General features: G+C 35.7%; 3 protein-coding genes across 3 annotated transcripts; 2 read left to right on the top strand and 1 right to left on the bottom strand.

Annotated features, from left to right (window-relative positions):
- Positions 1-929: 929 nt before the first annotated feature.
- On the top strand, positions 930-2,931 carry LOC148636298 (olfactory receptor 1E16-like). Its single transcript, XM_088623511.1, has 2 exons — positions 930-938; positions 1,948-2,931. The coding sequence occupies exons 1-2, from the start codon at positions 930-932 to the stop codon at positions 2,929-2,931; spliced, it is 993 nt and encodes a 330-aa protein (XP_088479637.1).
- A 4,957-nt stretch (positions 2,932-7,888) lies between these two features.
- On the top strand, positions 7,889-9,905 carry LOC148636297 (olfactory receptor 1E16-like). Its single transcript, XM_088623516.1, has 2 exons — positions 7,889-7,897; positions 8,922-9,905. Exons 1-2 carry the CDS (start codon positions 7,889-7,891, stop codon positions 9,903-9,905), a joined length of 993 nt encoding a protein of 330 aa, XP_088479642.1.
- A 6,662-nt stretch (positions 9,906-16,567) lies between these two features.
- On the bottom strand, positions 16,568-23,159 carry LOC148636296 (ubiquitin-like protein 3; the record flags this gene model as incomplete). The annotated part of the gene is made up of 4 exons (XM_088623512.1): positions 16,568-18,326; positions 18,642-18,719; positions 21,471-21,557; positions 23,033-23,159. Coding segments are annotated over 4 exons (345 nt in total), but the record flags the coding sequence as incomplete, so codon positions are not given.
- Positions 23,160-25,177: the final 2,018 nt, after the last annotated feature.

Below are 25,177 nucleotides of genomic sequence, written 5' to 3'. Positions count from 1 at the left end.
ACAGGTTAAATCACCTCATCTCCTGTGCCCCATCAACTCCCCCATTAATGAGGTTATTAAGTTCTTACACAAGTCAAAGTTGTACAAGAATATCATGCTCAATTATGCATGGTCATCCTTTATTGGCTTCACCGCTCTGTTCTCCTCCCCACTGATAGCTGATGTCTGGTGACCGTTCTGGCACATTTTGGTTGCCGTCGTATCATCCAGGTGAGGCCTGCACATTGGTGGTGGTGGAGGGGAGTCCCCATCACCTGTAAAGCGCTTTGAGTGGAGTGTCCAGAAAAGCGTTATATAAGTATAAGTAATTATTAATTATTTTTATCCATTTCCAAACTGCTTTATCAAGCACAGGGTTGCGGTGGGGGGCCATAGCCTTTAGTTTATCTTTTGTTATCCATTTAATTCATAAGTGCTTTAAAATCTTGTGGCATAACATTTTTGTAAATATACATGTGATTTAATATAGCCAACAAAGGGCTTGTTAAGCAATATCTAACCATGTTTGTGTTATCACCAAAAACAATGATTATTATTAATTATTATTAAATTGATTAAACTTTGCAGCTACTGTATAAATGACTGTAGGTGTCTGACATTTTTCTTCTCCATGTATCCATTTTGCTTAATCCAGACTGGACAGACATTACGACTATAAATAAACAAGTTAAATAACACTGGTACTGGAAGTGTGATAGACCTGATGCACAACCAGGGCGTGCAGATGCAAAAAGTAACAAAGTGATCAGAAAACATGAAGATGATGTATCCCTGGTTGTAGAATCTACTAGCAGGTCAAACAAGAAAGATACTGTAGGTATACAGGCAAACAAAATAAAGTGTAGCATTTTTTTATACAATAAATTATTTCTAAATATGTTACAATTGCTTAAGATAATGAGTTTTCAATGATGAAATCATGGAATAAAATGTCACTGGTGACTTCTGCTTTGTCATTTGTAAACACAGTGTTTTATCTTTTATAATAATGTAGGTACCTTGGTTTTTACCTCCCTATGGAGAGATGTAATAATACATGCAGTCCAAAGGGGAAAGATACTGTATTTAAATAATGTCAGGCACAGGAAGAGTGGGTCTACAACTGAAGTGTGTGATTTCAGTGATTACACATTGAACGGTAAGGACAAAATGTTAATCTGCTTTCTCTTACAGCTCAGCTCACTTGACTCAGTATGACACAGGATGGTTAGAGAAAAACAAAGACTTTCTCTCATTGAGGGTCTGTGATATAATCCCAGATGTCTCAACAGTAATTTAACAAAGTGAATTTTAAGAACACAATTATGTCTCTAATATGTGCTTACATTGAAACACTTATTAGAAAAATATTTTTCCTCATTAATATTTTTGTAAACAATAGGTAAATCTGCTTTGAATATTGCACAAACTCTTCAGTGTTAGTCTGTTTTATCCATCCATTACATATAACTAATCTTTATGGGCTAATTAGTTCTTCACACAACTGAAGAAGAGTCCTCAGATCAAAATATATTTTCTTATTTTGTTTTACTTGCAGCTCAAATTCTCAGGCAGTTCCCTACCCTGAGCTCTTCATTATACTGCACACGGTTTATTTTTTGTGTTTATAAATGTTGAGCTTCATGGTGAGGATGACAAAATCTCTTCTTGCAGTTTTCTGACAAATCTCAATATGTTTCTTTTAAATGCATTAGCGATAAAGCTAGTCTCTTCAAGTCATGGGAAATTGCATGAAGAGAGTGAATTTCATATTTTGATCGTGAGTTATGTGGGACTCAAGAGGCATTACTTGAGATATTACAGCATAACAGAATATAATAGCATAATATTACCTGTGCTACTCTGTAAGAGATCATTAAGAATCTGCATCCGTTGTTTAAAAGTGTTTCTACTGCATGAAATGTTCTAATTTGTTCCTGCGTGTTTTAGAGTACACTACATGAAGAGCTTGCCATGCCTGAGGAAAACAGAACCCAAATCACAGAGTTTTTCATCTTGGGTTTCCCTGGACTTCTGCCACAATATCATTCACTGGTGTCTGCTCTTTTTTTTCTCATTTACGTGGCAATTCTAATTGGGAATGGATTTATTGTTGTGGTCCTCATCATTGAGAAAAACCTGCAGAAACCCACCTATCTCATCTTCGGGAACCTTGCAGTGGCAGATTTAGCTTTCAGTACGACTACATTGCCCAAAATCATTGCCAGGTACTGGTTCGGCTCCCAAGCTATCCCTTTTTCTGCTTGTTTCCTACAAATGTTTTTTGTCCATTACTTGGGATCAGTCAATTCATTTCTTTTAATGATAATGGCAATCGACCGCTACATTGCAATATGTAACCCTCTCAGGTATTCAACATTGCTTAAAAACACCAATGTATTCATTATGTGTGCTTTTTCATGGGGTGTAACAATATTTATAGTAGCTAATTTAGCCATTCGGGCAGTCACTTTGCCTTTTTGTGGGCCCGATGTTATTGTACATTGTTACTGTGATCACATAGGAATAACCAGGTTAGCTTGTGCAGACATCAGGTCCTATAGCTTAGTGGCTTTAATTAGTGCCATGCTTGTGTTGCTCGTTCCCCTTTTCTTTATAATATTTTCTTATGTTCAGATCATTCTCTCTGTTATGAGGATTGCCAGCTCTGAAGGGAGATACAAAGCATTCTCCACCTGCTCTTCTCAGCTGTGTATCATAGCTCTCTATTACCTTCCCAGGTGTTTTGTTTACCTAGCAAACAGTGTGAATATTGCGATAAACACTGATTTCCGCATTGTCCTGATTCTGACTTACAGCCTGGTGCCTCCCATTATAAACCCTCTGATTTACTGCTTCAAAACAAAAGAAATCAAGCAGAACTTGGTCAAAAAGTTAAGATCGAAAACAGCTGAAAACCGGGTGAGCTGTATCTCCTGTGTAGAAAACTAATTTAAAATTGCATTATAAGTACTTAAGGAAGTTTTCAAAAGAAAGAAGGGCATTTGGCTCATCTATCTTATTTAATTTCTAAGAACAATAGCTAACTAATCCATGGTTTTTAACCAGATTATTCTTGAAAGAAGTGAGGGTGTCCTTTCAAACAGCATGGCCAACTTGTTTCAGACTCCTAAGATCCTCTGTACATAAAACATTCCCCTTTTTAAATGCATTTCCCCATAGTTTCCATTATGTTTTGGGGTTTGTGTTTCACTGCAGGTTCTAAGAAAGTAGAATAGGTTGAGTGTTTTAAACCTCTTTTGTAAATATAAGGCATCGCATTAAAGCCAGAATGTATATGGTCACCCTTCTCTAGACATATTCCCGGGGCAGCTACTTTTTTTTATAAAGTAGTGACCAATAATGTACACAATATTCTAAAGTTCTAAAAGTTCTAATTCTAAAAGTTTTACTACAGTACATGTTGCCTGGAAGATGTTTTTTACTATAACTATGTACTGAATGCCTAATACACAATAAAGCTGCCAGGGAAAGATTTGACTGATGTGGAAAAGCAGGTTTTACAGGAAAAACAAACAATTATGTGCATATGTTTAACAATATCCTTTATTGCAAAATTTGTGATGCACTGTATGAGTAACAAACGTAGCAGGTGGTTCTCAAATGTATGTAGTATTGTTCTTCCAAATCCAGTTCTTAAAGAAAGATCCAGATTCCCACAGATTTGACTCCTGGGTGAATTGAATGGCTGTCATTACTGGCAGGCCTCCACCAATCTTCCTCTCCTCCATCAAGCAAAAAAATCATACATGTACTGTATCATCCCCAAAAATGATGGAGGGTTGAAGTGTATCACGCCCTTGATCTTCCCCTTTTCAGTTTTTATATCAGAGGTTCAATTCAACAAGTTAATATTTCTAGATAGACAGATAAGACGTTATTGATCCCAAAGGGAAACTGATGTGTTACAGCAGTCCAGCCCAAGACGAGCAAAAAAAAAGACATCAGAATCACCGAAAAATTAAAATACATAAAGCAATACAAAATAAATCTCAAATAAATACAAATAAATACGTAGGGTGCAAAATATGCTCATAGTCACTGTAAAAACAATAAAATATGTGCAAAATGTGCATAGGTACAGTGGTGTGAAAAAGTGTTTGCCCCCTTCCTGATTTCTTATTTTTTTGCATGTTTGTCACACTGAAATGTTTCAGATCATCAAACAAATTGAAATATTACACAAAGATAACACAAGTAAACACAAAATGCAGTTTTTAAATGAAGGTTTTTATTATTAAGGGAAAAAAAATCCAAACCCACTGTATATACAGATTGAGTGTCCCAAAAAAAGTACAATGGAGCAACATGCTGTCCATAGACGAGCAAAAGAAGGGCTAACAGTTCTAGCCTAGGGCAGCATTATACACCCTGACAGACACAGTCGGCTCTGACCTTTCTTGTACAGGGCATCGGTGTTACCACACCACTCCAGCTTATCATTCAGGTGTACCCCTAAGTACTTGTAGGACTGCACCCCCTCTATGTCCTCACCCTGCATGGAAATAGGGTTCAGCGGAGACTTCCTTCCTTATTCCTGTCACATTATTTCCAGTACAAAGAATACACTGTGGCCATTAGGAAAAAGAAATGTCATTCCCCTGTATATAATCATATGTAATTATGGAAACATGCATACATATTGTAAATATAATAAATAATGAATATAATTACAAATGAGATTAGTATTTTACAGGGTTTTTTTACTAATAAAATGAACACTTTTAAATCATTACTGACTTTGGTCAGTATTTTATTTTAACAATACTCTTACATTCGATATAAAAAGGATGTTGAAAAACAGCTTTAACCAAATTTAAGGGCACAATCCACTTCCTGTACTTCTTCAAAGAAGTGGGTAGACAGTAGAATGTTTTTAGCATAAATCTCTGTTCTTCTAGCATTCAACATGTTAAACAAATTGCAACACACAGACTTCAGTCCCTGTGAATTGTCTCTGTAGATTATCACAATACAGTATCATGCACCCCTACTGTTTATATTTTCTAAAAAAACAGATTAATTACCAGCCTGATAAGCAATTTATTCATGGGTGGGTTTTTTTTAACTAAAATGTGAATCAATAAATCTTGGTTTCATAGATCAAGAGGTAGATTTCCTGTCCTAATCATAAGTCCAGTATTCTTTAACTATAAATAGAAATAATTAAATAACCAGCGAGGACAAATACTGTAGGTACAGTATGTAAATGTATGTTACAGATTTGTAATGTAACATGCTGTATTTGCTGTTGTGCAAAATCAGGAATTTAAAGGTTGGTTAACGTACAAAATATCTGCACACTTTGATGCTCACTGTGAAAATGCAATGTGGAAAACCTGATCGATCAAACTGATTTTTTTTTTACTAATGAATTCATTGAAAAAAGTTGAAATCACTAAACAAATACTGCATGGGAGCACTAGAGAGAGATATAAACCTGTACGCTATAGTATGTCAATAGTAATTACTCAGGTTGGGGAGGTGAGTCAATGTGCGGGCCTGCTAAGGAGTAAAAAGGATAATTCCACACTGAAAGGTCAGGCCTTTTCAGGGCTTCAAATATGCAGTGTTTTTTTTTTATTTCTATCACCAGTAAACACACAGAAATAGCTGGAGTTATTTGTTATACAGTAAATTCTAAATTTGTGGCTGATATTTTGGACAATAGAAAACAAACTTCTGAGAAACAAAACTCACCCCTTCTACTGCTTTAAAGTACATTTAGACTTAAACCTGAAAATAAAATAAAAAAATGAATGTGCTGTAACAGTTGATGGCTAATATGGAAGTCATTGTTTTAATACTTTGATTTTCTTGGGAAGCTCTTTATTATCATCATTATCAATTGTTTTAATTATACATTTAATATTTCTTACTGCCTTCATAACTTGAAAAATTACACAATTCTCGATTATTTTTTTTCATATCTGATGCCCGTTACTGTTGATCCGGTCCTTTAAACGTTGACTAGAAAAGAAATCCAGCCCTCAACTTCGTATTTCATATTAATTTCTAATTTTATCTCGAATCAGATGCACAAACAAAACTTAGCGATTACCGTTATGTTTAGTTTGTCTCAAAAACTACATTTAACTAAATTTAAAATGTTCAAAATGTTTATATATGTCACAAAACAGCTATCATATTACTAATTAGATATACAGCAATATACTGTGTGCAGTACTAGACTGCAGTAATGCTAAGTGACCACATGGCGGAACCACATACACGTTATTTTACTAGGCATGCTGTTAAAAATGAATAACTGCAGTTCGAAGCCTTGTAATACACTGGTTTCCTTGTGTTTTTTAATATTTTAATATTGTTTTTACTACAAATGAAAGAGGGATTTGAAGAGATTAAAACCTATCCAAAAATAAACATTTTTTTAAAATAAGAATATAGACTTTTGGTGGCATGACAAATCCAGAAAGTTACACTGGTTAGGAGGGCTTTATAAAGCTGTATGATAGATGTGATAGATCCATATTTATTTATTTTAAATTTTTTCATAGATATTTATTTACTTGACTTTGATAATCCTTAAAGCTTTAGTGGAAATCACTTACATAGACCATACGTTCCTCACAAGAAAACAATTAAATCTTTTGTAGCAGGTGCATAGACATTTCATTGGACCAACATGCATTAGTTAAATTCATCATATTTATGAAAGGTTGTCATCATCAGGATTGATAAGCAGCGGGTTTATAAACTATAACCAGGATGGCTAGACTATGATAGTAACAGCAGGAAAGTCTCATTCCTCATTCCTCAGAGCCTGGACAAGCACATCCCATTCTCACCCCACAGATGTTCAATGAGGCAAGAGGGTTATCCAAAGCATAGCTGTCACATTCTCATCTGGCAGGATGAGGTCAATGTAGCACCGTAAAGTCAGTTAGCAACTAGTCACTACAAGGGCAGTTCTGTGGTGACTAGATAATCAACATTCAACAGGTTAAATCACCTCATCTCCTGTGCCCCATCAACTCCCCCATTAATGAGGTTATTAAGTTCTTACACAAGTCAAAGTTGTACAAGAATATCATGCTCAATTATGCATGATCATCCTTTATTGGCTTCACCGCTCTGTTCTCCTCCCCACTGATAGCTGATGTCTGGTGACCATTCTGGCACATTTTGGTTGCCGTCGTATCATCCAGGTGAGGCCTGCACATTGGTGGTGGTGGAGGGGAGTCCCCATCACCTGTAAAGCGCTTTGAGTGGAGTGTCCAGAAAAGCGTTATATAAGTATAAGTAATTATTAATTATTTTTATCCATTTCCAAACTGCTTTATCAAGCACAGGGTTGCGGTGGGGGGCCATAGCCTTTAGTTTATCTTTTGTTATCCATTTAATTCATAAGTGCTTTAAAATCTTGTGGCATAACATTTTTGTAAATATACATGTGATTTAATATAGCCAACAAAGGGCTTGTTAAGCAATATCTAACCATGTTTGTGTTATCACCAAAAACAATGATTATTATTAATTATTATTAAATTGATTAAACTTTGCAGCTACTGTATAAATGACTGTAGGTGTCTGACATTTTTCTTCTGCATGTATCCATTTTGCTTAATCCAGACTGGACAGACATTACGACTATAAATAAACAAGTTAAATAACACTGGTACTGGAAGTGTGATAGACCTGATGCACAACCAGGGCGTGCAGATGCAAAAAGTAACAAAGTGATCAGAAAACATGAAGATGATGTATCCCTGGTTGTAGAATCTACTAGCAGGTCAAACAAGAAAGATACTGTAGGTATACAGGCAAACAAAATAAAGTGTAGCATTTTTTTATACAATAAATTATTTCTAAATATGTTACAATTGCTTAAGATAATGAGTTTTCAATGATGAAATCATGGAATAAAATGTCACTGGTGACTTCTGCTTTGTCATTTGTAAACACAGTGTTTTATCTTTTATAATAATGTAGGTACCTTGGTTTTTACCTCCCTATGGAGAGATGTAATAATACATGCAGTCCAAAGGGGAAAGATACTGTATTTAAATAATGTCAGGCACAGGACGAGTGGGTCTACAACTGAAGTGTGTGATTTCAGTGATTACACATTGAACGGTAAGGACAAAATGTTAATCTGCTTTCTCTTACAGCTCAGCTCACTTGACTCAGTATGACACAGGATGGTTAGAGAAAAACAAAGACTTTCTCTCATTGAGGGTCTGTAATATAATTCCAGATGTCTCAACAGTAATTTAACAAAGTGAGTTTTAAGAACACAAAATCTCTAATACGTGCTTACATTGAAACACTTATTAGAAAAATATTTTTCCTCATTAATATTTTTGTAAACAATAGGTAAATCTGTTTTGAATATTGCACAAACTCTTCAGTGTTAGTCTGTTTTATCTATCCATTACATACTGTATAACTAATCTGTATGGCCTAATTAGTTCTTCACACAACTGAAGAAGAGTCCTCAGATCAAAAGATATTTTCTTATTTTGTTTTACTTGCAGCTCAAATTCTCAGGCAGTTCCCTACCCTGAGGTCTTCATTATACTGCACACGGTTTATTTTTTGTGTTTAGAAATGTTGAGCTTCATGGTGAGGATGACAAAATCTCTTCTTGCAGTTTTCTGACAAATCACAATATGTTTCTTTTAAATGCATTAGCGATAAAGCTAGTCTCTTCAAGTCATGGGACATTGCATGAAGAGAGTGAATTTCATATTTTGATCGTGAGTTATGTGGGACTCAAGAGGCATCACTTGAGATATTACAGCATAGCAGAATATAATAGCATAATATTACCTGTGCTACTCTGTAAGAAATCATTAAGAATATGCATCCGTTGTTTGAAAGTGTTTCTACTGCATGAGATGTTCTAATTTGTTCCTGCCTGTTTTTTCTGTGTGTTTTAGAGTACACTACATGAAGAGCTTGCCATGCCTGAGGAAAACAGAACCCAAATCACAGAGTTTTTCATCTCGGGTTTCCCTGGACTTCTGCCACAATATCATTCACTGGTGTCTGCTCTTTTTTTTCTCATTTACGTGGCAATTCTAATTGGGAATGGATTTATTGTTGTGGTCATCATCATTGAGAAAAACCTGCAGAAACCCACCTATCTCATCTTCGGGAACCTTGCAGTGGCAGATTTAGCTTTCAGTACGACTACATTGCCCAAACTCATTGCCAGGTACTGGTTCGGTTCTCAAGCTATCCCTTTTTCTGCTTGTTTCCTACAAATGTTTTTTGTCCATTACTTGGGATCCGTAAATTCATTTCTTTTAATGATAATGGCAATCGACCGCTACATTGCAATATGTAACCCTCTCAGGTATTCAACATTGCTTAAAAACACCAATGTATTCATTATGTGTGCTTTTTCATGGGGTGTAACAGTATTTATTGTTGCTATTTCAGCCATTCGGGCAGTCACTTTGCCTTTTTGTGGGCCCGATGTTATTGTACATTGTTACTGTGATCACATAGCAATAACCAGGCTAGCTTGTGCAGACATCAGGTCCTATAGCTTAGTGGCTTTAATTAATGCCATAATTGTGTTGCTTGTGCCCCTTTTCTTTATAATATTTTCTTATGTTCAGATCGTTCTCTCTGTTTTGAGGATTGCGAGCTCTGAAGGGAGATACAAAGCATTTTCCACCTGCTCTTCTCAGCTGTGTATCATAGCTCTCTACTACCTTCCCAGGTGTTTTGTTTACCTAGCAAACAGTGTGAATATTGCGATAAACACTGATTTCCGCATTGTCCTGATTCTGACTTACAGCCTGGTGCCACCCATGATAAACCCTCTGATTTACTGCTTCAAAACAAAAGAAATCAAGCAGAACTTGGTCAAAAGGTTAAGATTTAAAACTGCTGAAAATCGGGTGAGATGTATCTTTTCTGTCAACAAATAATTTGAAAAAATGCATTATATACTGCTAAGAACCGAAATAAAACTGAAGAACAACTGTTTTAAACAAAAGGAGGCCATTTTGGCCCCATCTAGCTTATGTGGTTGCTACTGTATGTAGCCAGTTGATCTGAGGATCTTAACCACATTGTTCTAGAAAGAAGCCAAGATATTAATCAGGTTCAAACATGTCGCCTAGTACCATACCTTATTCTAGACTCCCACAGCCCTGTGTGCAAAAAGTTTGTTTTAATAGCACGTTTCCATAGTTTCCTTTTGTGTTCTGGTTTGTGTTACACTGTTAGCTCTAAAGCAGGTCAGTGGGTTGAATTTGTCAAAGCCCTTGAGAGTCATAACTTGAGGTGCCCTTGATTTTTCTCTTTTGATGACTGAAAACTACATTTGTTTTGTAATGTAGTATTACAAGTGCATTGTGCATTTTAGTCTAATATTGACTAATCAAACTTCTACAGGTTTAACTACATATATTCACAGTTTTATAGTTTTAATTCCTAATATTCAGTTTGCATTTTGTCTAGAAGATATAATTTATGTCTCAACATGAACACACCTGAGTGTTCACTAATGTATTGTATTAATCTAATTTTATACTAAAGAATCAGATTATTCTTTAACAAAATTGGCAGAGACTGATTTCTAATAATGTGGAAAGCAGCACAGATAACACAACAAATTCTGTGCATGTGTTCATTAATATAATTTATTAAGTAGAACCATTGTGGGTGTATAAGTAACACACTTTTATATAGTACATAATGAATATTATTTCAGTTGAGATTACTTTTTAAAGTTTGTTTTTACTAATAAAGATTGACTTTGTTACAGACTTTGGTGGGTGGCACAGTGCCACCCTGGTTCACATTGCTGTCTTACAGTGTGGGAGCCCTGGGATCAATTCTGGACCTGGGGTGCTATCTGTGTGGAGCTTGTATGTTCTTCCCCTGTTCGTATGGGTTTCCTATGGGTGCTCCAGTTTTCTCCCACATACTAAAGACAAACTGGTAGGTTAATTGGCCCTGGTGTGACTGTGTGTGTCTGTGTGTGCCCTGTGTTAGACTGGTGACCACTCCAGGGTGTATCGAGCCTTGTGCCTGTCCCTTGCCAGGATAGGCTCTGGCTCCTCTGTGGCCCTAAACTGGATGGAGCTGTTAGAAAATGGGTAGATGGATGAACGGACTTTTCTCAGTATTTTGGTTTAACAAATAAGGTATACCATATACACTGTATATATAAATGTTATATATGCATCATATGTTAGTTATGTATGTTTAAAATGGATGGATAATGAAATATATTTATAGAATTAACACTAGGAGTTTTAAAAAAGTATTGAAGAGCTTTTACAAAAAGCATTATGGTTCCAGCCATATCCTGTATAACCTTTAAAGGTCTGTTGACAGTAGAAGGTTTTGAGTTTCTTTAGTACAAAAGACAACTTGCAGTAACACTGTCGATTATTACAGTGGAATGTCATATCCCATCATACAGTTCGTATTATACATGAAGCTATGTAAGATACAGTATATAAGATATCCGGTGTCTTCATTTACTTTGGAGCCAAGTCCATCATGCTTAAAACTACCAATCCTGATCTGCTGGGTTTATTCAGGACTCTTTAAATTTCATAGACTGTAGTAATGATAACCGACCATGTGGTGGAACCATATACACACTATTTCACTAGGGTTTGCTGTTAAAAATCTAATTGCAGTTTGAATCACTCGTTTCCTTATGTTTTTATTACAAATAAAACAGGGACTTGAAGAGAACTATCAAAAAATAAGAGATCTTTTTTATAGATAAGAATATAGGCTTTTGTTGGCATGACAAATCAGGACAGTTTTTTGCTGCCTTGAGATATTTTCCAATCTAGTTTACTTTAATAATCTTTAAAGGAACAAGTAATAGGTTTATTCCATGCTGAAAAGAGAAAAAAACACAAAGTTTCGAACGTGGAGCCTTCTCCACTGCCAAAACGTTGTGTTTTCTTTCTTCTCTTTTCAGCATGGAATAAACTTATTACTTGTTCCTTTGCAGCCTACACATGCTGACGCAGCTACCCACCTGAACTACTTTAATAATCTTTACTGTGTATCAAAGAAAATCAATTATAACTGCAATTAATTCACAAAGTTCCTCACAAGGAAGCAAAATCTTATTTAGCAGAAGCATAAAGATTTTATTGAACCACCAGGTAAATTCATAATGTTGATGTTGTCATCAACAGGGTTGATAAATTGGAGTATGATAAACTATCAATAGGTTTGGTAAACTAAGAAAGTCATAGCAATACAAGATTTGCAATTTATGTTTTACACCAGGTTACGGATGCTGGACAAGCATCTGTTTGTTAACAGGTCTCAGAGCACTAGATATCATCCTATCTCATCCCATAGATGTTCAATGGGGCAAGAAGGGTATCCAAGTATAGCTGTTATATTCTCATCTGCCAGGATAAGATCAATGTAGCACCATAAAGTCAAATAGCAAGTAATCACTACATCCGCAGTTTTGTGGTGACTAGACAGTCCTGCCCAGATCATCACTTCATGGACTTCCCCATCGATTCCCCATCGATTGGTCTGTTGTTCACAACATTTAGTGTATAATTCTGTCACATCCACTAGCATCCATCACATTTGTCTTCAAACATGTCACAAAACCTTCTCCAGGCTGGGCATTCAACAGGTTAAATTACCTGATCACCTGTGTCCCATCAACTCCCCCAGTAAGGAAGTATACATTTATACTGTGGTAAGAAAGCAGAGCTTGCAGATGAAACCCATGAGAACATGGGGATAACATTCAAACTCCACACAGACAGCATCCTAGGAATGGAACCCAGGGCCCCAGCACTGAGAGGCAGCAATGCCAACCACATTGCTGCGATGCAGCCCACATGCTTGATCAATAGATCAAAAATAAAATATCGAATTAATATCGAAAGGCATATACTTTATTTTTTTAAAGCCTACACACATACAGTAAATACAGTGATAGATTTCTGCTGATGCTTAATTTTATTGATGTGATAGTTATCGGAAGGGTAAACTGACATGATGGTAAAAGAAAAACAAGGAACTAATTCTTTGCTCCCTGAAACTCAAAACAAGAAAGCTGGCCTCACTTGAACTAATCTATATAATGTATGTTATTTACTAGTATTCCAGCTTTAACGAAATAAAACATGCATTATCATTTTCTCTTATTGGTGTTCTTCTTATGTCATAAAATCCTTTTTTTAGACTTTTTAAAAAAAAACTTTTTTGTTTTTAGGCACAGATTTACACGCATGTTGTACAGATGATAAGATGATAAATAAACGTCGAGATGCGTTTGATCACAGCTTGAAAAGGAAATAACATTTTTAGCTTTACAGATGTGCAGTTTGGATTTGTCGGTTTTTGTCCTTAGCTGACATTAAAATCCAGCAGTTTTCAAATGTAAACGAACAATGGTGAGCACACCCTCAGAAACCACCTCAGATAATCTGCTACTTTTTCTCTCATTTCTATCAAAGCACAGCATGCCATTACTTCAAAATCAGAGGCAATGAAAGTACTGGGACATCATACAGATAACCTTTTCTCTCCTGTAGTAGCTCAACTACTCATTAAATTACTCATTGCATGTATCCTGAAAAGGCAGAAGTAAGAATTTGTAATACTGAGTTTCAACGGTCAGGGGAGTTGTGCAATTTCATTACCAATCACACTTATTTAGTTTATCAATGCAGATTAGCAGTGAAAAATGTTGCATCCAGATCAAGGCCACTCTCCTGCCATGAATTCATGAGCTCATGCCTGTGCCACACAAGGTTCACCGTGAAGCATGGTTATAAAATGATAAACGTGTCATCTGTGAAGACAACCTGTCAAAGTCCAGCCAGCATGTACTGTATGAGCAATGTGTCTTGGAAATCCATCCCAGTATTAAAAGGCAGAGTCTGGCCTTTGTAGTTATCACCAACACTTTTTTAAAGTTCCTGCCTTAGGAGCCCTGCTTTTGACCTGTAATGACAACATAATCATAATGGCTTACAAAAGCCTTGCAAAATATTTTTAAAATGGAATCAGAGGTCAGATGCTGATTGCATATATCAGGTAAACATAAATCCAGTGCTTGGTCTTTTTTGAAGCAGTACACAGCAATTTATATGTAGATCATGTGGGGGGTGTAATGGACTAGCGCATAGGACTCTTGCAGCAGATGAAGCAAATTCAGCATACTTTTTTTTAAGAAGTAGGAAAAGGCTTTGAATGGCAAAATCAGAACTGGAGGAGAAAATTCACCCAGTGGATCTATTGCAGATTTAGACCAGCTACAGATGTTTGTGTTGATACTCTGCTTAAGTGGTAAAAATAGATGGATTTAGGAGATATTCAACGAATGATCAAATCTTATTAATATTGAGGTTCTACAGAATGTTCATAAAACACTGACAGATATTCAGCAGTGATGTGGTTAGGCTGAGGTTAAGGTTTGAATGGACACTACTGATACTAATGGTAAGAGCTTCAGCTTAGAGTACAGTGATCATTAATATGGCACCAATTAAATTATTTATACACCATAATCCACCTGTCGATTTTCAGACCGCTTCATCCAATTACGAGCTTTGGGGGAGCCAGAGTCTCAGCAAGTAATGGGCTCAAGGCAGTTACACCATAATCTAACATAAGAAATGTAATAGTATATGGAGCAATGGTTCAGGCATTGAAAAAGGAAACGAAAAAGAAACCTTTTTTAAATAAATTAACTCGCACAAGACTATGATCCTGTCGTTCAAGATTGAGAAGGTCAGAAAAGGCCTCTGGCTCTTGGCTATACATGCAGAGACTGCCATTCTACTCCATGAAGATAAAGCAGAGGTTGCTTTCAGAAATTTAACACCCTGGATAAAAATTCTGCACGGGGAAATTTCAGCTTCCTGTCACACAATGTTTTCAATTTTATGTATTTGTCCTCAAGGCAGAGAGTATTTATATACGTTTCCTTGTGTTCCTTTTTTCCTTAATTTGTACAAGGCAGACATGTATTCCCTGAATGAATTAGATGGCAGGGATTTCCCAGAACTCCTTTTGTCTTTGGTTCGCAAATCAAACTAAAACTGAAGGGAATGGAATTTACATTACCCACTTTGACATGTGCTCAACAATATTGACTTCTGCTTCCTTTGACCCAAGGTGTTATTTATAGACTTCCTACGTTTCGGAAATGAAATACAAAGGAGTTCCGTAGATCAAAAGCTTATGTTTAAAAAGCATTTTTGTCCTTAAGAACTTTCAGTGCAAAAAAGAAGATTCCTTTTCATAGTGCTACTGTCTTTTCCAGTTTGTACTAAAATAAGAAAAAGTTTTAAAAAGACATGGAAATACAGTATTTCCTCACTATTTTCAGGCTGTTTTATTCATATCAGATTTTAAGAAGGATAATCCGGACCACCAGCCTCTTTCTCCTTCCAGTGTGTTATTTTTTAAGGAGTATCCCCAAGATCCCAGGGAATAAGCAATAGGTTTATTTGTTCCGTATAGAAACACATACTGTACCTGAATCCTAGAGTATGTTCTTCCTCTCTCTGTTGTATTTTGCTATCAATTGTCTTTCCCTCCTTTTAGATTTTAAAATGATTTTATATCATTTTAGATATTGTTGCTTCTGAACAGATAGGCAAATTAAGCCGTTTTGGTCACTGAAGCTCCTGCCAAACGCCCCCAAAATCACCCCTCTTTTCAGAGTCACTGAGGTCTCGCAGTGCTAGCCTGCTAGCCACAATTATAGGCAACCAGGCCTGTCTAGCATTGCTCTATGACCCTAAGCATGCTGAGATGTTGCCTGCTTATTTAAAGGGGAACTGCGGTCCTCATTTCTCAAACCAGTTATTACATCTCTCCAAAAAAAAAATAATTAATTGACGGTATCAGAACATTTTACAAATTCTGAATTAAGCAAAAAATCATTAACAAAAATCAAAAATCATGTTGCAAACTGCTGGCCTTGCCACGTGAAGCCGCCCTTCCTGCTCAATAGTCAATGTAATAACTAGTGTAATGTACAAGCAAATACAGGTTGTGCAGCAAAAATGTTCCAATTTTATCTCCATGCAGTCAACAAGTAAGTTGTATTTGTTGGCAAAACCATCTCAAAGTTGAGAGCAATTAAAGTGATTAAAAGAGATGTATTCACAAGCCTGCTTGTTTACAATGTAATAGGGCCACTTCACATCACCAGACGTTTAGTTGCCCCATTCCGAATAGCAGAATATTGCATGGCACATACCTGGAAATGTAATCTATTTTGTGATGTAAATTATAAGTTTTACACATTACTGTGTACATTTTACTTTCATGGTGGTTTGAAATACACTCAATGCCAATTTTTTCTAACCCCAAAATATAAAAAAAGCATTGAAGTTCTCCTTTAACTCATGAACCACACCTGTGTGGAAGCCCTTGCTTTCAGTATATTTGGTGTCTCTCACTTACCCTGGTGTTTCCATTTTGTGCCAATTACCATCAATGTTTAAGTAAAGAACATCATCTTGACTTTTGTCTTTATATCAGCTTAATGTTTTTTTTAATAGATCTCCTTAAACAATAGCTTGATTCTAGATTTTACCACAAAAATAACTCCATGCAACAGAAATGCACTTCAATATTCTTTATTTAGTTTACAGAAGGTTTCTATTGATAGTTTGAAGAAAAATGATTAGTGCTATTTACAATCAGTTTGAAAACTTTGCTCTATACAGATTTAAATCCTGATCAATATGAACAATATTTTCATAAGACCTTGTACTGAATTATAAAGCATTTCATTAAAGCAATTACCACAGAGAAGGGGGAAAATGATATTAAAGTAAGAGCAGATGAGTAAAAAAAATTAAAAGGAAACAAATATACATGTATTACATTATTTTTATGGAAAGATCAGGGTTACCTGTATTAGGCCCAAGACATACTGTCAGCTTTTGACTGCTAATAAGCTATTTATATAGATTATCCTATACTACACACCAATGTATATCAATAAGATCTATAATCATGTTCTATATAAGATTCATATTAAATATATTCTACATATATGTAACCTCAGTTCAGAATATCATTCCCACTGGAAAAATATAAAAAACTTTTTTTTACAAGTTTTGATGAAATAGCTCATGCTTCAGTGTTGTGCAAATTGACTTCTTTGTAAGCAAAAAAAAATTTTTTTTTTAAACGAAAAGGGAAAAAAGTAATCTCACTGCATAATCATTCCAGTTTACCTCCTGGTCAACTGCAAGCACTGTATACAGTTACACTACTTGCAAAAACAGACAAAAACTTATACTGACAGATATATGCGTTCTAAAAAGTAATTCCAAACTACTCCATACAGATGGACACAACACTGGACAATGAAATTAGGTACATGATTGCTGAGGATTTCATTATGTTAATGCACAGAGAGATTTAAATATGAGAAAAAAAGAAACAGCTAGATAATTTAGTAGGCTTTTCAAAGGTTTTGAACAATAAACGATTTAATGAAAGCCTCCATTCTTATGTTAAGGCTTAGAAATGTACTCATTGTACTTCAAAAAGTTTTGCCATAATTTGCTGTTTTAGAATGCATTCAGGATAAGGATATCTTCAAGAACAAGATCAGTTTCTCAGTTCTACAGGCACATCAATGCTCATTCTGTTACAAAAACAAAATTGTATGCCTTAAAGAGAACCTAAGTGTTTATTTTTTCAGTGGTTACGGAAACACAGCGAAATTATTCAGGTATATAATGCCCTTGCCCACACAAACAGTTTGAGAACCCCTGTAATGCATCATTAAAAAATCTGGTGAAAGGGCTTCCATTACTAGTGGATATATCCACCCACAAATATTCTCTCCTTTCTCTCCCTCCCTTCCTTCCGCCCGTATTCAAGAACTCGATTTCTCAAAACTGAAATAAAAACGATCAGGTGCAAACTAGCTTTTTCAAGCAAGAGAGAATCGTGTTTTCCTGTCATGAATCATCAAGACGTCATCCAATCATCCAGAGTGCACTATGCAGAAACTATGGCATTTCATGTGCAAACAAACACTGCGCGACGAGGACAGCACTTTACTCAGAAGGATGCAACATTTTCTCACGATTTTTTGGGAGTAAAGCAGTTTTAAAGGAAACAAAGAACAAGATACATGATGTTGACACAACCATCCAGTTCTGGTAAAAATCTGTCTCTTCTCTCATTTTGATTTTGTTACATCTGACTGCTCCTATGGGTCCTTGAAGCAAAGTTAAGTGTCTATTTCAGCAGCATGAAAGACGAAGACTATATTACATCACGGTTAGCAGAAACAACTGGATGTATTTACAGGATCACACAGCAGTTGCTTTCTCCAGTCTTTTCCCGGTTCCTTTGACCTGAAGTTTAAGAGAACAGAGTTACAGAGTGTTACAGCTGCTTCTAAGGTGAAGTCATAAATGTTTCAAGCATTCCTAGACTACTGTATATATTTAGCATCTCATTCATATAAACAATCATTCACATCTGGTCACACATCAAAGAAAGATGCATGAAGGAATTGTTTGTCCTTGCAAGTTTATAAATACTACAGTACAAATCCAAACCTACAGTAGTATTAGTATTACAATTAAAGCATAGACTTACAAAGAAAACAACTAATGTATAGATATCATAAGTCCACATGAATTTTATTGCTACTGTAATAAAGTTACCTTGGGAATTTGGCTCTGGTAATGTCTCTCTGGCAACTAAATGCATCACTGTGGTTTTGCCAAGAGGGAGTTTTAATGCTTCAAAAAGAGAAAAAAAGACAGGAAGGCTCATTTTACTATTACAGAGCAATAAACAAACAGTATCCCATTCACAATTACTAGATTCTTTGTCAGCTGACACTGCATTTGTAGTTCATCACAAGTACATGTATAGTAGATAGTGGATGAGGGCACATTACACTGCAGTAACACAATCTGTCTATTTTCATGACCTAAAATAGGATATAGCCTATACCAACCAAGACAGTTACAAAGATTGCTTTATTTAAAATAGTGGCAGTCACAAAATGCATGCTGAAATCAAACAAAAGCTGTATTTTAAAACAGATTAAAGCTATGAAAATGTATCTTAAACATTGCCCATTGCTATTGTACTGCAATTCATTATATTAGCAGATGTGTTTAGAAAGCTCAACAATTTTTATGTTCTTTTGGGAAGACCTCTTAAAACACAAGTATTAAGCACAGTTTTCTTTGAGAAAAGAATCAATTGAACAAGCAAAAGAAACACAAATACTGAGTGAATACCAGTAATTAGTAGGGAATACATTCACATAGTGTATGAATTACATTTAGCAACAAGCTAAGATGTGCGTTAGATTAAAAATTATAAAAAAAGATACCACAGTACTAGCCATACCTCTGATCTAAGTTGTAAGCGGCAAGATGTCATTACAATCCTTGTTCTGAGTCAGGAAGACAACTGGTAGGATATGCATATCTATGAGTCAGAAATCACTTGGCATGGTATGTAGTTTTGAAAATGCCAACAGGAGATCTTCCAGTATTTGAAAATGAGAAATGATTTATTGTTGGAAAACTATTTAATGTGTTCTGACCCAAAAGACTGTGAACTTTGTTTTAAATTATTATATATATATGATTATGCTGTTATTCTCATTTGTAGTTTTAAAGAATCTTGGCTACTGTGACCAACTATGAAAGAAGGCCGTATTTATATTATTAATGGTCGTGGCCTAAGGTTACTCGGTAAACCGCTTTTGTTGTGGAACAGAAATTATATTTTATTTACTCCAGTGATAATGGACACTGAGGAGGCACGTTTTCCACACAATGATCTAAAGACCTTAGGACCTCAAGCCAGCTTGTAATGACTGCAAAACTTGTGACTCTTTAATGCTTCAAAATCTTTAGAATCTTACACAGGAATATGTTTCTTCAATTCCATGAGATTCACAAGCTCCTGACAAACAGATCAGCACCTACACAGGCTCCCTTTTATAGCTGGGATGTATACGGGTTCGCTTTGCAATAGGGAACCACAATTTTGTGGGGTAAATCAAATAATGTCTTTTACAGCTTTTACAGTTTAGTGAGGCATAAGCAGCTGCAGTCTGTAGCTGTGTTGTGTTTGCAATGTCTACTTACTTTAGTTTTGTAATGTTTGTAATTTTGTGCTTTTTTAACAGCATATACTGTAATACATCTAGCATTTACAACTATTTAATGACTGTTTTAGAATTGTTAAAAAATAATTTTTCCTCACAAAGATATTGAACACACTAGCATTGAAAATGAATTGAAATGGCTCGTTTTCTGATGTAAAATGTTTGGAAACCGTGTGTTGGTTCTAGCCTTTTTTGGTTGGTTCTACCCTTTTGTGGTACTGGCCATTCAAAGAGACTAGATTAAAGCAAAGATTTTGTTAGTAATGAAGCAGCCTGTGAAGGGATTAAAATCTCACCGTCACTTGGCTCAAAGCTGTAGACAGAGCTTAAAAACTTAATCTCTTGAACACAACCTGACACCATAAATGTCACTCAAATGCAGACAAAGTCCAGGTACAGCTTTTTGATCACACATTTATTTTTTCTTGTTAGATGGCTGGTGTCCTCAAGGCTGCATTATCTTCGAGGAGCAAAACTCATAATGATCATACTTTTATCTCCTGATAACAACTCCTACTCAAGCTACATTTGGTCTGATTTAAGTCAATTGAGTTTAAGAGATACTGTTCACATGCATGATTATTTTACTTTATCTCATTTTACTAAAGTAGTAACAAAATGCTCGTGCAGAATAACATGGTTTGGGTTTCACAATTACTTGCATCCATAACACAGGAGACAAAATGAGCTTGACATGTTCTTTTACGGTTGTCTCAATATTGCGGCTTCTAACATCTTCTAAATTGTGTTCTCTAGAATTGAACTGCTACTTAATTCCTGCAAGTGAATTAAAAGAACAATTTAAGAAATTAATGAGAGTCTACCATTGTTATGTTTTTTTTAATACCAAAATCATAGATTGATTTTAAAATCATGTACTTAATGAAATACTTTTAGGATGTGAAACTGGATGTGAAACTGATATTTATGCATAGCCATAACAATTATCTTTTAACTTCTCTTAAATCAGTTCCATGGAAAACTGGTTTCTTACAACATGTCAGAACCCTTGCTGTATTTACGAACTAGTACAAACTTCAAACAGTGAGATCTACTGTAGGATCAGATTAAGATTTCCAGTTTTAAGAAGATTCCCTACCACGGGTAAGATATCTCTTTTCCCTAATAACAGCGCCACTTAAGCATATTTTTTAAACACAATGAAGACAAAACCTAAGAGACATTTCACAGTCGAGACACCATCTTGGAGGAAGTTTCCAGTAGATGTCAGTTGGTGTTACATTTCACTTCTTTAAGAAGTGTTTGATCCAATTTGATTCAAGTAGATCAGATCCATGGTTCAACAAAAGGGCGGCAGGAAACCTTTAATGTTGGTCTCCATGGAACCAGGCCTACATACCTCCTAGTGTCACATTGCCATGCAGAAACCTTCCCTGGTAGATGAGCCGTAGAATATTTGGACTGCTAACCTGCTCCTCTTCCCAGTCTGCAGAAAACATTAAAACTGTATGAAAGCATTGCAATACACAAGATTTATACTGCATGCACTGTACCTCTTCTATAGCATCTTCAGTCTTTTTAATCTTTAAAAATGCCTTCATTAAATTGATTGACACATAACATTTCCATTTAACAGGCAGACAATATCCACACCTTTTGTTGTCAATTGAAATGTAGGTTTAAAGAATTGGTACCAATTTCTTTTTCTTTCATTTAAATGAAGTTCTTCTTGATAATTTTATTTTGGACTGAGTGAAGCATCATAACATTCTGCGCTTGATCTGGCTCCATTTTTTACTTTAATTTTGAAAGTGTTCCTCTAATTTATGAAGCCCCTTGGGCAGTTATCTAGTAGATCAACTCCCGCTTACACTGCCTCATATGGCTGCCATTTATCCAAGTCCCATTTTAATCCTGAGCCTGCAAGACAGTATGTCGATATTATAATTGGGAAAGCTCTGTGATTATGTTTTCAACTAACAAACCTGTGAGCTGAGCAGGACTACCCAGTAAACAGACAGCTCTGTGTTTTGATCCCTGTATACAGTATATATTTTTTCCCCAACTCTTATTAGGAATCACTCATTGTTATTCAACTCATATAGGTGTTGACACTGTATAAGACCAGCCAAATTCCTCCAGGGAAGGTTTGGGACCACCTGTGGAGCAGTGTAATACAAGTGTAATACCTGTGGAAAGGATGTACTGTATGTACATGTACAGTAGGTGTGACAGCAAGTTCTATTGAAGCTGTTCTAATATACAAGGTGCAGGAGGTGCAGGACCCCAACTCCACAGCCCCCTGCCACCTTACAAAGGCAGGGCAATGATAGGAACCATTAGAGCAACACTCAGAACAGCACAAGCAGAGCCCGGGGTTCACACCCACATGATGTCCATGCCATCTGGGTGTCTATAATACAGATGTGCCTGTTCATTTTTAATATCCTAATGCTTTTCACCGAAGGTTTATTTGTTACATAAAATCATGTTTTACGTAACACAGATCAAAGTAATGCAGTTCAGAGATTTTGCTGAAATGCTACATCCTCTATATTTCACCAAAAGACATAAAATCCCATTTCTGTGTGTTATTTTATGTAGAAAAAGCATTTGGGATGTATAAATATCAGATATGACACTTTTATTAACTATAACAATGGCCAAAATATATATCTGTATACCTGATGCACATAAAACTTTCTTGCCTTTTGCAAGTAGCTGTTTTAAGAGAACCATGTCTTATTTTAACCGTTTTAATTTATTTAGTCCAAGAAGATGAAAAGGCTTGGTAGTTTAATTGGGAAATAAATTAATTTAAAAAAATAAATAAATTCAAGACAACTCCCCACATGCCAAAGCTGTTTGGATAGAGATATTGATTTTTTTAATTTTAATTAATAGAGATAAGGCACCATGCTTAATTCTCCCTGCTACCACCATAAACCTAAAGCAACTTACCCATAGGCCAGTTGTCATACACATGTTTGGCAATATCAGCAGCTGAATCATTAGGGGAAAACAAAAACTCTTTTGTTTTTCCACTCACCAAGATGAGTCGCAAGTTGATCTGGACAAGACAAAGAAAAAATGGTCAGTCATCATTGTAAGTAGGCCAATATAATAATCATCACCAACTTTACAGTATTTATATAGCACCTGTTAGGACACATCATCTCAAGGTGCTGTACAATGAAACAAAGTGACAAGTGAATATTAATTAAAATAGGAAATTAAACAAAATGAAAACCTCAAATATAGATGTGAGTTTAAAGATTGAATTGGAAAATGCAAATTGACTTGGAAGATCTGATATAAGCTTGACCACAGCCTTGCGACAACAGAACAGAAAAAAACATTCTGCAAGTGTTCAAAGTCTCATTTGGAGAACTGAAAAAAGGATGTAAGAAATAATGGCTGTTCTTCACCTTCTGGCTTGAAAACGGTCGATTTCAGTGGAAAGAGGAGACTGGCTGTCCATTTTATTTAAGAACCAAGATATGGCGTGCTAGTGTTTAAATGATTAAGTGATGTTCTTGCAACGGTTTCAAATTGCTGCATATGCATGTTCCAAGTTCACTGAACTTGTCAGCTTGCATTTTTATGTAGGGGTGGGTCTTCAAGGTGCTTTTTTACATCATTTGCAGCAGCAGTTCTCTGCTGAAATGTGCTTCTCCAGAACCCTTAAGGACACACTGAAATGCAAACCGATTACCTGAAAGTGAGTACTGAAGACAACTGAATGTAAATTATGAATTAGACTAAATGGTTAGCATACTCATGATCAAGGCATCCTTTGTTGTTTGCAAAAGTCACTGTCTTAAACCTTGACCTAATAAAGGTCAAGAATAAGCCCAAGTAAATCAAAAGTAAATACATATTTTAACATAAAAAATGAATTATACCAATAATCCTAATGTCTACTGGAACACAGTTCCATTGGCAAGAGGAGTATCTGTAAATACAAATGTAAAAATGGTCCTGCAGCTCCTGATGTTAGTAATGTTTGAGGTACCACAGGTTCAGCACTGGCTGGTTATGTCAAGGCATAGACAGGGTTGGTGGTGGAGTCAATGTCACTGTGGCCAGCAAGTTAAACTCTGCAAAAGTCTACTGAACAGTAAACCAAATTTATCTGTAGAAATTACACACAGATGCATGTGGATATTTAAATGCATACAGAAATGCACAGAAATGCAAAAAATTATATTGGATTTCTTACAGTCATGTTATACAGTACTGTCAGTACAATGCAGACTGAACATATCAAAAAAGGGTGCAAAAATTCCTCATTTTAAAAAGGATTGCCTGGCCCGAATCCGGCCTCTTTAAATTACCAAGTAAAATTATTTGAGGTATTAATGTCAAATTATGTATGTGCCAAATCTTAGAATACATGTGTGATGTACATGCCAAGACCAAGCTGACTTCACACAGATTGCACCATTTATGATATATCATTTCAATCGCACTGGTAAGCATTTGTTTGCTAAACACAGACATGCTGTGTCTTCCTACAGTACATTCCTAAAAAAAATAAAGTCTTTGACATAAGGCTGTGTAGAGGAACACATGCAGGACGCTGATACACTTGAGCCATATGATATAACAGTGTTAACAACCAGTAGATTGAAAGTGAGATTGTCCTAAGTACCTTATCAAACCAGATTACCGTGAATGCCTCCGGCAAGCTGATAGCTCACAGCAAAAACACCGTCTTGACTCTTCACCTAATCTGATTTCAGTCCACCTACTCTGTGACTAAAAAGGCAGCAGTCAGCTCCCTACCATTCTGTTTCAATGGGAAAGAGTCTCTTCCAAATTGCTCACAGAAAGCAAATTGTGAAAAAAAAAACATTTTTAACTTTTCATTTTATTGTTTTTATTCCATTTTTACCTCCTACACCCTCTATATGTATGAAGTGCAATGTGACTTTTTTTAGGCACCAGATGTACATGAAAGACCTGAATCATCAGAGGAATGATAGAAAAGGATATTAACTTTGCACTTCAGGCCAGAAAACTGAAGTATTTAGCTTCCTACTCAGATACAATATAGAAGAGAGTGAACAAAGTGTCAAAACTGAAAGAAAAAACAAGATAAAA

The sequence above is a fragment of the Lepisosteus platostomus genome, unplaced genomic scaffold, assembly GCF_059453375.1.
Source record: "Lepisosteus platostomus isolate fLepPlt1 unplaced genomic scaffold, fLepPlt1.hap1 Scaffold_181_H1, whole genome shotgun sequence".
Lineage (NCBI taxonomy): Eukaryota > Metazoa > Chordata > Actinopteri > Semionotiformes > Lepisosteidae > Lepisosteus > Lepisosteus platostomus.
The sequence above is the reverse complement of the archived record's forward strand: the minus strand, read 5'-3'. Positions and strand labels throughout refer to the sequence as shown.